The 13,753-nt window shown below is 38.2% G+C and overlaps 1 protein-coding gene across 2 annotated transcripts in view; it reads right to left on the bottom strand.

Moving 5' to 3' along the window:
• Nucleotides 1-1,467: 1,467 nt before the first annotated feature.
• The window catches only part of SNX10 (sorting nexin 10), a 35,049-nt gene continuing 22,763 nt past the window's right edge, over nucleotides 1,468-13,753 (bottom strand). For both annotated transcript variants that reach the window (XM_069007158.1, XM_069007159.1), the window contains exons 4-7: nucleotides 13,005-13,105; nucleotides 12,322-12,420; nucleotides 4,108-4,323; nucleotides 1,468-3,665 (exon numbers count right to left, since the gene is read on the bottom strand). In XM_069007158.1, coding sequence (XP_068863259.1) covers nucleotides 3,587-3,665; nucleotides 4,108-4,323; nucleotides 12,322-12,420; nucleotides 13,005-13,105 — 495 coding nt within the window. In that variant the 3' untranslated portion in view covers nucleotides 1,468-3,586. The remainder of the gene's footprint in view (nucleotides 3,666-4,107; nucleotides 4,324-12,321; nucleotides 12,421-13,004; nucleotides 13,106-13,753) is intronic.

Raw genomic sequence — 13,753 nt, 5'->3', positions numbered from 1 at the left:
CATCCACGGACGCCGCACAAGTCAGCAGCGAGCCCAAAGGCCACAGTTCGATTTCTGTTTTACAAGGCCACTTGAATTAATTTCTAAGGAGGTTTTGTTCCAGAAGGCAAAGAAGCGACTTAACCCGTTTTAGCGCATTTTTAACACGAAGCAGAGAATAATTGTGTCTTTCCTAAAGCGTTTAGGCCTTTTGTGAAAAGAATCAACCTGAGACTGGAAATTATTATTTACATTTTTGCAACCTTGCAAAAGCTAGGGAAGAAAGGTAAAGCCTCCGATCCTTAGCCCTGAGCCTAGTCCTGCAATTACAGGGAAACGACACAGGGCCATGCAAGGTTTCTTCTTCCTGTCCATACCGTGTAAAACAAAGCAAGTCACAAACACTTTTTGTTTTAATAGTTCATAGTAATTACATAAAATTTTAATATTCATCTGGGAAACAAATTCAGTATGTCACCTATCAAAAAAAGACATGGACACCAAAGTTTGCACTGTTCTACAGTGCGGGATTTAGAGTATAAATTTTCCTCAGTGCTTACAGAAATACACTGCGATGTAAACACCAATTTTCATTCCAAATACACATCTTTCTGGAGTTCCTTTGCTATGTTTTTTGAAGAAAATTTAAAGAAGTGAAAACCCAAACACAACAGATTGTGTATGTATACACAGTGTGTATATCTACACATATATATATACTATATATGTATACATATATCTTTTTATATATATATAGACACATATTACAAAAATAACTGAAGAGTAAATTACACAAGATAAGTCATAAGGTGATTAGGATATTGATATTGAAATAAAGGAAACCTTACTGTCAGGTTTAAACATGAGCTAGAAAGTAGTAACTTGCTTTATTTAATTACTTAAAAGCTTTTAAGAAATCATCATAAAAATGAGGATATAAAGTTATAAGCAAAAGATGAAGAAAAGCTTTTGAAAACAGAATTATTGCAATTAGATATAATGTAATCTGATTACTGCTTCTAATTTATAAATTAGGTATTATCCTGTTTTTTAAAAAAAGCTAGCAGGAAATGTCAGCATTATTCAAAACTAAAAAATGAGAATCAAAATAGCAGCAATCAACTCATCAAATTGTATGTCATCGTGTTGAAAAATTACCAAATCATTAAAGTAACAAAAGACATTAAAATTATTTTTTTTTAGCATTTACACTTGTAACAGTTACATTTAATGTTCCAATGAAACAAAATGCCTTAAAGCCTTTGTATGTGGTTATATACAGCTGATACAGGAAGGAGACATACTAGAGAGCATGGCGTACTTTCCCTCCCCCATTACTAAGAAAAATTCCAGTAACACTAGCTACACAAACAACATTCAAAAGATAAATATTTGAACAAATTTCTGTCAAAGCTGAGAAGAAAGATATAGTAGTCTTACATTTTTTTTAACAGGATGACGAAGAAAGTAAGAGAACAACAATAGAGCTATTAGAAAACAGATATTTATTTCAGAAACATCTTCATTTGGAAAACACTTGCTGGTGTACTGATAAGCTCCTAGAATTAAAAAGTAAAATCAGCAACAAACGCTCTCCAAACCTTGTGTTTCTATAATTTTTGTCAGGTACTGAGGATGTGTTAGTAAGCCAGAACTGTAAAGTGCTTCAAGAGTTTAGCTCAGTCTTTTAAAGCAAAAGAAAAACTTACATTGTGTTAAATAAAAATATTAATACCCTTCTCAACATTATTCCAGTTTTTAGTTTTATATCTTTCCCATCTTTTAAATAAATTTGCTAAACAAATTTTTTTGTAATGTGCCATCTTAAAAAAAAAATATAGAAAAAAAAAATCAAGTAATCCAAATCTCTCCCTGGCAATAACAGCTATTTTTAAGCTACTTTTAGTGATAACTTGTTGCTTTAATTAAACGTTATCACTTTTACATTAAAAATAGCATTGCTGCTAACTCACACACAAGCTGAGACGGTGAATAGATACATTTGTGCAATGCAGTAAGACCGAGCAAAAAGAAACATGGATATTTATCTTACAAAGTGCTACCATCAACAAAATACAGTGGCTTAAAGTAGTTACCTAAGAGATGTTATTCTCAGGCTAATAAAACCTGTTTCTAAAATTACACATTCCCAGCTGGATGCTTTAAAAAAGCATGCCCACACATGTTTATGCTACCCCTTACTAGCTGTCTATTTAATAATCTATTGTTTCTGTAATTCACAGGTTTTAAATGCTTCTTCTTTGAAAGTAACCACAGAATTCTTAAAAAAGGAAAAAAAAAAAAATAAAAGGCATGTATGTATATCCATTTCTAGGCCGGTAACTACTGCACTGAAGTTAATGAGAGCTTTGCTAGGGTGATCAGACCCCCTAGCTCTTTTTAATAGCAGTTAAATGTCAAATATAAATACAACACCACAGTGAAACATATTCCTTTGACAGAATCTGGGACAAGACACTACGCAGCTGCTGTGAACAATAAAGAGCAAAACTGACGTTTAATCAAAATAAGTGTTGGTGGTTAAGAAGTTGTGTTCAAGCCTGCCTTTTGTTTGTGAAAAAGTCAATATTCCAACGTGTTAACTACAGCCACAATGAAATCAGCAGCTCCTGTTACTCACAGAGAGTGGAGAGGGCCACATCCATGCAGGGTGTTAGAGCTGTGTGATTATCATAATCTCAGAGAGGGAGATACTCCCCATTTCAGCTGCTGAACTAAAACACCTCTACCAGCATCTTCAAATATAGATGCCTAAAGTTAAAGATGTTGGGTGAAATCCTGGCCCTAGCGAGCTCAATGCAAAATTCAGCCATTAGTTTCGATGGACCTCATCCAGGATTTGCACTGGGAAGGAGTATCCATAATTCCCTGGGAGCTGAGAATCTCCAGCAAGCCTACAAATTATGTAATTTTTATTTATATTTCTAAACTTCTAAGCAACCATGCTCAAGAATTTTTGCCTTCAGTACTTAGGCATGATAAAACCAGTCTTTCCATAAACATTACAGAAGGACCAGAGGAAGATGTATTTATATCTCAGATTGTCAGCAGCATACAGTTTGTACGAATGCTGTTTTGCTGATGTTGCTGAGCTACTTTAAAAAGTGAGTACCTTGGTGGGGTGTGTAATTTCATCACCAATGTCAAATGACTTCTAAAGATGAAACTTCTCTGATGCAAATTACTAAAAGATGCTTTGAATATGTTTGATACGATATACCAACTTTTAGATGAAGAATTAAGTTAGCTTTATTTTTCAGATCCGAGACGTGCACCCACTGATGGAAATATTTTAACTGCCACATATGTCTGAAAAGCATGACTTACCCAATACTAAGATTTTAATAGTCACAAACACATAAATAGGTAGCCTGTAGACCTGCATCAAGATACATTTAAAAAAAATCACCAAAAAGATAGTATCGAGGTCTGTTTTCAATATTTTGTAAGGACATATGGTTGCATTAACGATGGGTCTTTTAGGTACACATTACCAGACAGCCCTGTTTGTGAGGTACAAGTAACCAGTAAACAAAGCAGAAACTGCTCTGTACTGTCCTCAAGATAGCAATACAGGAAGGATTTTTCATGATTCTTCAGAAGCTGGGCTTGCTTTACATCCACATGAAATGCTGTCATCACTAGGTCCGAGCCCGGAGGATGAACTGCAGAAAAGGGGAGAGGGGGGGAGAAAAAAAAAAAAATAAAAGGAGGAAATTGGTTTTCACAACACACTCAAAGCCTGAGTAACAGAGGAGAACTTTAATTATCTCCAGTCACAAAGAGAGACAGGAAATTTGGACTTTTAATTAGCCATTTGGAGTGCAGTTGGATATTTTTTTAGCAAGATAATTTAAACGCGAATAATTCAAGTCTGACTAAATGAAATTCACATAATCAGAATGCAGATAATTGAATTTCTACTGCATTCATTAATTCAGTGTGGAGGTGTGTGTGAAGACTTCTATGATGAGCTGTCACAGCTCAATAAAATCTCAGTCAATTAATTTTTTCATTATCTTAGTATTACATCAACAAAAAAGTGAAGCATGTGCGTGTGTATGTATGGATATATAATCTCAGAAAGTAAGGATATACGGAAATCACCTCTCTGAATCAGAGTCTGCATCGTTTTTTCCTTTTTTTCTCTCTTCATCTTCTATAGGAAAACGTCTGTTCAGAGAGGCGAAACTGTGAATCGCATCAGCAACAGAGTACTTGGTCTGTCCAGACACACAGGCCTCCATATCTTCTGGGCTTAGCTGAGTCTGTAAGAAGAGGTGAAGCCTACTATCTGAAAGCAGTAACGCATCTTGTAGGATCCTGGAAAAAGAAAAAAAGGCAAATGCTTATATATAACCTGCACACACACACACACACACACACACATTCGAAAGTGTTTTCCCAGAACAAATTCTAAACGATGCCCTGCTTTTAAAGTTTTCAGATGAATCCTAAATCAGTAACAGAAGGCAATGAACGTATTAAAATGATTAGGTGCGTGTTACTTTCTTATTACATTATTTGGAATTTTAGGTGAGTAAAAACATGAAGCTAATAGTTAGGCACATCTGCTATTAGAATAACTTCAAGGACATTTCTTCCATTTAACCATCTGCTATTACCACATGGATCAATTAATGATTTTTAGGCAGTTGGAGGCATATACTCTTACAAAAATTTGGTCTTTTTTTTTTAATAGCCAAACTTTTATAAAAATTACAAGTCACCGATTTGTTTGGTGGAATAAAGAAGTGTGTAGAGGGACAGTGAGTAGGCAGAACAGACTTCATGCACGTGCAACATCAGGACTTTGGAATACCTGTTAACAACTGAGCCAACACTACCCAAAATTATTTACACTGTTAAAAATATGCACATATTTAAGCTACAATGAAAATGTTAATACCAAACACTGATTTTAATTTACATGCAGATAGTTTTCAGGGACTCTTAAATTTTATTTAATTCCTTCTATTATTTTCAAAAACCACTTTTAAAATTTGGTTCATATAGATTTTAAATTAAGTCTCCAAATAAATTTAGCACAGAGTATTTACTTAAAACACCCAACAGTAAACAAAATACAATACATTCCAGTAACACAGAAAGTTGTAGAGAGACTTTTTCAAGGCCTGAGAATTGAGGATCATCATCACTATATTTAAAGAAAAGATATGCAACTTTTCTTCAACATTTCTTTAAAGAAGGAATTCTTTACTATGCAAATCCTAGAATGATTAACAAGAAACTTTTTAAATTTGTGTGTCATTTTACTCATGTAATAAAGACATCAGAAGCTATGACCATGCCAAAGAATGCTCCACAGAAAATTATTTAAATATCTTTAACGCTACTCAGAGTCAATATTTACCTATTTATACCCATTTGGGTTACAGTTTTTACCAAAAAAAAGTCATTGCTGTGCAACAGGAAACAAGAGATGACATTAATGTAAGAACTAGTAAGAGCAGAAAGAAATACTGCATTTTAAAGGTACTCTGACTAAAATGAAAAGTGTAACTGATTAGTTCCTTCTCTTGAATAAGATTAATGGTGTGTTTGGACTGTAATGTTTTAAACACAAATACATTCTGAAAACTGTTCTCTAAAGCAGCCAACATTACAATAACATTTAATAAACACACAAAAGGATTTCTGGCTTCATTCAACCTATAAAAATCTGACAAATTAAAACAAGTAGTAAGAAACCACGAGGTACTTGTGTGCATGCCCATTTCATTTGCCTAGGTGAACACACACACAGTCTCAACCACTAAACTCCGACACCTTCCAATAAGGAAATGTCTCCAACAACCCTAATGATCTACCAGGTGCAGGTGAAACTGAGTCTCAGAAAGACCAGATTCTGCTGAAGTTCAAAATAAGCACACTTTCATACCTAGAGAAAGCCTTTTTAATCCAGTCCAAATTCTCGCAGTTTTAATAAGACATCTGTCAAATCAATGGTGTAATGTATTAATAGACAGGAAAACTTCTTTGTAGCCTAAAAGCCAGCAAAGACTGTGTAAAAATGATTCAAAACAGAATTTACAGGTCCACACACCTTGACAGCAACAGCTTCATGATTACAGTTCGAAAAGCCATCATTCAGCAGCCACTAAAAGAGGATTTCAGCCTTGACTCTTGATAAACCCACATTCCAAACAAAGACAAACATTGCAACAAAAAGTAGAAGTATCATTCCAGACAATAAATCTGATTTTATAGTTTATGCAATCGGGGGAGTAAATATTCTCCTTCTACTTGTCTTAAAAAGAAAAAAAAAAAAAAAAAAGGAAAGAAAAACAAAAGAAAAATAATGTGCTGGAGTTTCCTGTAGAGTAACTACAGTTACAGTTTTTCCCAGGCACAATGAGGGGATGCACATTTCTGCAATTCTAATATTTGCGTGTCTAATGCCAAGTAACACAGCAAAAAGCTAAGTCATTAAATTCTGTGAATGGCATTTAGTTTCACAAATTTTCCTCTTGCTGCACCTTCAAAAGTTTCCTGCCAACCAGTGAAAACACGAGTAACTAACTGTTCATGAGATTACACTACACTTACAGCTCTGTTGCTGTTTGAAATGTATTTTATTTTCTTTATAAAATAACGGGTAATCTTTAAAATTGATTTTAGATGGTTTGAGGCATTACACCAGAGAAGTAATGAGCACTAATGTCAATGATATTGGACACAAATTCATTTTAGCTTTATTTCATGTCCAGTACAATTCTGCTAAGCCTTGAACTGCTAAAGCACTGTTATTAACTCGGCAGTAACCTAACACATGGAACAGCAAACAAAAGTGATAAGAGTACAGACTGATCAGGACCTCAAGGCTACTGTCCTTTTTCTGCAGCTATAATTCAATTTCCAATTTTACTTTACATTGGACTCATTATTTCACAGTAATTTTCTTTTTTGCTTCATAGTGCCATCTGGAGGTGAAGGGAGTGAAGAGAAACCAAAGTGCAGAAATGGAAAGATGTTCATAAAGCTAATCACACCCACAACTCATATACTCATATTTTGTGTGTGTGTTCACTATGTGTTCACATTGAGACCAAACACTCAATGCATTTTGCGAGTCATTTAAAACCATTCTGAAATCAAATATACAAACACCTTTTACCTGGCCGTACCCTTGAAGAATTTCTGTTTTCTCTTAATTAAAAAATAACTCCTGCTTTTCCTGCCCCCTCTGAACCAACAGGTTAGACTGCTTTTTAATTGCATGCTTCAAGCAATCAAACTGAAAAATAAATTCTGCACTACCCATAGGTGTTACGGTTTCCTGTTCAAAATACTCTTTCTTCAAGGGAATACCCATACATTTGTCACCAGATGGTACTATTAGTATTAAGTGCTGGTATAGCAGTTGCTCTCTGGGGCTTTCACTGTCCTGGGGTCTCACTGTGTGAAGGGTTGTACATTTAAAAAGTAGACCTGGCTTCAAGGACTTAAAAATAAAAATTACAAACCACCGCTTACAAATGAAAAAGGCAAGAGGAAGGGAGGAGTGTCACAACATTACTACTCTGATGTCTTTGCAGAGACTGGACGCGTGCGCAGTCTCCACACAACCGGCAGCACTCCCAGTGCTTCTGCAACACTTTCACTGCAGCCAGTGCCAGGCAGGGCTGTGGTTACAGTGATGTAAATCAGCACTCGCTGCCACTGCGCTAATGGAAGAGTCACGGCTCACGGTAATAATTCCTATAAACTGACTGAGCATATTTAAGAGAACAACAGACCTTCTATGCACGCCTGGAAGAAGAAGGAAAGGCTAAACCCTGCAAGTCTTGATCCCATCAGTAGTCATTACTTGTCAGAAATCTCACTCCTCTTGGCCAGATTGCTCACATGCACAATGACTACTTATGTGATTAAGGGGGCTGCAGGATAAGGCTCTACATTAGAATTAGAGATAATAAAATAATTTTTTATTCACAGCCACGTGAATCCTTGTTTGTAAGCTTTCAGTAAATGCTTGTGATCTCTAGACCTTTAAAGAAGCAAGGCTGAAAATCATCACTTCACAACCAGAAGAAATAATGTTGTTTTTGAGGAAATGCTGGATACTATATGAGGAATATTTCTCTTTTCCTGTGTTACGGCAAAAATATTTACGAAAGACAAAACGTGTTTTTTCTTATTTGGACAAAGTCCAAAATCTGGTTTTCTTCAACATGATTTTATTAGGTATATTATACACTGTTCTGCTGGAGGAAAACAACATATGGCTGAACAGTACAACTTAATCCTAACTAAAGATTTCCTGTATCTACTGTAACCTAATACAATGACAGATGCACACTTGAATGTGTGTGGAAGGTTAACACTCCGATTTTGTTTTCGACAAATTTACTCTGCCCATTTACATCAGATCACGAGAGCAAGGAGCAGGGAGGCAGGGGATGACAGCCTGTGCTGTGGTGCCCTCTATTGAGCATCCAGCCCCTCAGCCCCAGCCCACACCAAACAAAGCCCCAGTTTCCTCTTTAAAAAAGCTGCCTGTGTTTCCTCCTTCACTTTTTATAAGGGAGGAAATGTTACTGATATCAAGCAACTGTGAAGCAACTGTTGGGTATGTGATAATGTGTGCGGTTAGGAGATGATTAAGTGACACGTGCCTGCTGCACATTATTCCCTCACCAGACAGGAAATACCAGCAAGGCTCCGCTGGAGAGAGCCAACTTGCCACTCCTTGGCCACTTGCCCAAGGTGGTTCCACCTGCCCTACAACTGCTGATGCTCCTGCCTGAGCCCCTGGCAGGGGCAAGCTGCCATCCATCCCTTTTGGAGCCAGTCTCCCAGTTTCCACATCCCTGAGACAGCACCCAGTGGAGACACCTCCAGAAGAGACCTCTGACCCTGCACCAGCTGCTGCTTGTGGGACTGCAGTGGGAAAGGCAAGGAGGTGGGAAGAAAGGGGCAAAACACCAGACACCTTCAGAAAATGGCTCTGCCATAGGCAGATGAATTTTGGGTGGCTTGCTCACTCCAGCACCCAGCAAGCCCAATGCATGGCCCTCTGGAGCAGCAACACTGTGGATGCCCTCTATCCCCGGTGGATCCAAGCGTTTCCTTTCTCAAAACTCTTACTATGTTTTTCACTCCATCATAAACTGCATATCTGAAAAGTAATTGAAGAGTAATCCTTCTCCCTAAATCACATAAATTTTTGGGATCCAACTATATTAAATATAAAAAAAAAAAAAGAAGAAAAGTCATCAATTGAACTCAACTTCATTCAAAATGGCTTTGTTAATTAGTTTTCTCATGAGCAAACCCAAATGATCTTCTGTGAAGGCAATCTAAATCCGAAAGTTAGACATACACATCTACAAAGGGATGAAAGCAGAGAGGATCTTCCAAAAGCTAAAATTATAACACAGTGTTTTCATTTTGACCTCTAGTTTAAGAATATACTTTTCCTGTAAATTTACAGGCATCCTCAAAGGACAAGGATACTTAGCAGGAAAAACACATAATTTTTCTTATTCTTACAAAGTAATTCATAATTGAAAAGGGGCTAGAGCTGACTTCCGTTAATGCAAATGGCCTCTTGAAATATTAAATTATGCCCAGACAAGAAGTGAGCTTTAGAGCTCTTCATCACTCAGAGATAATAACCTGTAAGACAAGTAGATCTTACCCTGCATTTGTGCAGTAAAACCAAATCAAAATGGGACACCTGTTCCCAGCTTAACTTCCCAGCTGTTGGCCTAATTCTTACGCTACTGTGCTCAGCATGGAGAGGCTTCACAAAGGCTCTAAGTATGCACTATGCCCTGTGCTAACTCACCCTGGAGTGGGAAGTGAGGAAGGACAAGAGAACTCTGTAGCCATCCACATATAGGCAATATGGAAGTGCTCCCAGGGGCAGAAGCTGAGCACTAGAGAGCCTCCAGCTGCTCAAGCCTTGCATCTCAGGCATGTGGCTCCTGCACAGGCAGGCACTACAGCAATCTGGTCATACAGCAGCAGGCACAGGGCACAAACCAAGATGCTGAAAGATCTAAATCCCCTTTTCAGAGATGTCTTGGATGCTGATAACACCTGGGATTCCTGCATCACAGGTGGGCATTTAAAAATGTTACCTGCAAACTTCTCCCAAGACAGGTCCACGCAGGCTTGAATCCCATTTCTTCCCAATGCCACAAAGAAACACCAGTAGGACTGTGAGCTTGTGCACAGTGACTGGTGTCCTTGCTGGGCTGAATGGAGCTCTCAGCTTTGCAGTTTTCGGTTATGCCCCCTTTCTAATGTATCAGAAAGGTCCTGCTACATCTGGTATTGCCACCCCACAGAATGTGTAGCATCCACACCCAGAGCTTCAGTAAACTCAAGTGCTTATATTATACACAATATATATGTAATATATGCATATTGTACATATAAAACTTACATATATACAGAATACATGTGTATATTTTACATACATATGTATATTATACCTGTATATTATACACAGGTGTATATGTGTGTGTGTGTATATATATATATATATATATATATATATAAAATACATTCTTTCTTGTTAGGGAGTTCCACAAGTTCAATTTCAGAGAAAAAAAAATCATAACCTTTGGCTCAGAGTCATAAAATGGGGGGGAAGCATCTTGGCAGCGTCGCTGAGCCAATAGGAAGGTGCCTTGTGTGAGCAGCAGCAGCAGCACAGCGGGGCCAGCCAGCAGAGGGCAATGGTACAGCACATAAGCTGCCAGGCCAATACATCTCAACGCAAGCTCTGAAAATTCCTTCCAACTACTCCCCAGGGCTGAGAGAAAGCTGACACTCTTCTAGCACTCAAGTTCAAACATTTAAATCATTACCTTACAACTGAGTTCCCTCTTTTCCCACTTCTGGACTAACAGCGGCATGGTGAAATACTCCACATTCTGTCCTTGTCTACTGTCAGTACCCATTTAAGCTACAGTCATCCACAAGATTGGAGCATGAGGATGTGTTTTAAGATAATCTACCTTTCTGTTTTGCCTTTTGAAGTGCAGACAGTGTTTGTAAACATTTCTGACGCTGATATACCATATCTTGCTACCAGAATGGCCTCTTTGCCATTTTAAAATGAGAGCGTTTTTTTGAAACGCACTACTCCATGGGGCAGCACAGCTAAGATAGAACTGCTCAGACTCAGAAACCTGAGCTACCACACTCTTCATTATCACTGACATGCTTCTAGGAGCACAGCCCTTCCATTTCACTGCTTCTCTTTTCTGAGGTGCAAAAATACTCTAATCCTTTTCTGCTTTCTCTTCCCTGTCTCACATGCCTTCAGCCAATATTTATTGGCTGACCTTTTGGCCACAGATCCTATATAACCGCATACAGAATATTATTCCTGCAGCAGTTAGCTGTCCCTGCCTTCAGCTGCTAAGCCTAACAAATATACCTCAGGACCAATGATTTGTTGTCTGTTAGGGAGGCTTATAATACACTGACTGGAAAGATGAATAGTCTCTACTTGCAGTGGTTCACCATGCCCTTACCCCGAGCAGCAGCTAACAACAGCCTGCAGAAGTACACACAGCTCCTGCCCCAGCAGCTGTGAGCAGCCTGCTCTCACACCAGCAGTGCCAGGGCACTACAAGAACGGCAGAAAAAAGCAGAAAATTACAACAAAAGGGGCTCAGCCACTACAGAAGGTGAAGTGGTCACAGCAGTGGGACTCAGGGATGCAGTACTGAAACTCATACAGTACTCCCTTGTAATGCAGGTCAGACTCTAGCTAAGCCTGATGAACGATTTTATACAGATTGCATCTACACTGAAAATGGTCACAGCTGCTAGAGCTTGCTTATGTTAGTGAGACTGGTAAACAAAGTAATTTGCATTATAGGAAAGCTCTGTGTTAGGAGATCTCACTAGAGAATTTTCCCAGGCTCACAGAAGTTTAGCCCACAAAGACACTGATTTTCCATGAACATAAAGGGGGGCGGGAGCTTTCTTCTTTGTACAAAAGCATCTAGCTCATTATTGAAAGCTAGAAATAGCATCACAGTGAAAGATCTCCCAACCTTAGTATGCAATTGCAACGTGATTTAAATCTAAACCTATTATCTATAATCAGTGCAATGAAACACAATGGAAAAGCCCCAGCTGAAGTCTCCTTATAACCAATAGAGCTGAAGTCACGTGTATGAATTATGACAGTGCAAGTAAGAAATATAGCTAAACGTGTAGCACGTACAGATGACCACACGGTGGCTCTCAAGTACCAGAGATGAGCTATTTTAAACTAGGAATTGATGACCTCATAAAAATCCCAACATCTCTAGGATAGGCTGTACTCACTTTTCCAGGAATTCCTGCAGACCCTGACGGCGATGGTCCACGTGATGACGATTGTTCATATTGAAAAAGGGATTTTTAGATGGCAGTTCAGGTAGCTGTCTTTATAAACAGGAAAAAAATACACAGTTAAAACCAAATGTGAAACAGCAGAGAAAAATGCAGTAAGCAAATGCCAACCCCAAGCATGTGAAAATCATGCGTCATGTTCCAGAAGCTCTTGAAATCAATTTGGGAACACCAGGCTGAGAAACTGAAGGGCTTCTCACACACCTCAAAAGGGAAAATAAATTAATCTGATTTTTCTGGTCCAGTTGTTAAGCCTGCATCCATGTCTGGCTGGGTGTCTTATGGTGCTTGCAAGACCTAAGCAAACTAAAGAAGAACAAAGAGGAGGTACGAGCACCTACACTAGATTGTTATTTCTGCTACCTCTGCATAGCAAAAGAAAATACAGACCAAGTCTTACAAATTAGAGGGGGGCTCACCAAGCAAAGGCTATCAGTACAAACCACATTCTTCTGGGTCTAAAGCACATAAAATGCATTGTACAGAATAAACTTGAGCTAGTAAGAAACACAGGATACTTTCCAGATCTGATTTCTGTAGTTCTCCGAATTAAGATGAAACAATCCTTCCCTCCATCACTGACAGATTATTAAATAGCCATATATAAAGTTGCTCACATAAGCACTGCATTGCTCTGAAGCCTCTGCCGGAGCCAAACAAATTCTCGAAAGCGTCGTCTAACACAGGATGTTTTCCTTGTAAAGCATATACTGTTTGTCTGTTGGGAAATAAAAAACAATTACTTCGCAAATCAGCTTAAGTTGAAGTGCAGGCATGGTATTAAAAACTCATCCAAGATGTTATACTGATGCCTGAGACACCAATGGAAAGTTTGACATTAATTCAATTCATGTTAAGGACGGTGCTTTACCTCAGACAGGACTGGTGACAGCTTCTACTGCTTCTCAGGGAAATATTTTTCATTGCTTTCTTTTTAAAAGCAAGAGATTTGGATTACAGTGCCGTTTACAGTAACAGGAAAAACAGACCTCAAAAAAAGGTTTCAGTAGGTAATGTCAATCTTTGCAGGGGAAAAGGATCATCTTTAGCTATTCTAGTTACCATCCTGCAAACAGCTACACAGAGTTTTTCCTTGCGCAGTCCCACTTAAATCAAACCAAAGAAACCAATGCGACTGCTCTCCAAGTATCAGCATTTGGAAATTTTCCCACAGAACACTATCTGTTCACTAGGAAAATGACAATTCATCAAAAGAGAAACAGTATGTGGAAATTAAATACTTTTGCCGAATTTTCCCATGGACCATACATTTAGATGAAATGCCACATACCAGACAGGACTCCATTAGAAAACTGCCTGCAGTCCAGCCCACCCTACCCTCCCTGCCTGCCAGGAGCCGTAACTC

The sequence above is a fragment of the Aphelocoma coerulescens genome, chromosome 2, assembly GCF_041296385.1.
Source record: "Aphelocoma coerulescens isolate FSJ_1873_10779 chromosome 2, UR_Acoe_1.0, whole genome shotgun sequence".
In the NCBI taxonomy this organism is placed as follows: domain Eukaryota; kingdom Metazoa; phylum Chordata; class Aves; order Passeriformes; family Corvidae; genus Aphelocoma; species Aphelocoma coerulescens.
Note: the sequence above shows the minus strand (reverse complement) of the source record. Positions and strands in the feature narration are given on the sequence as shown.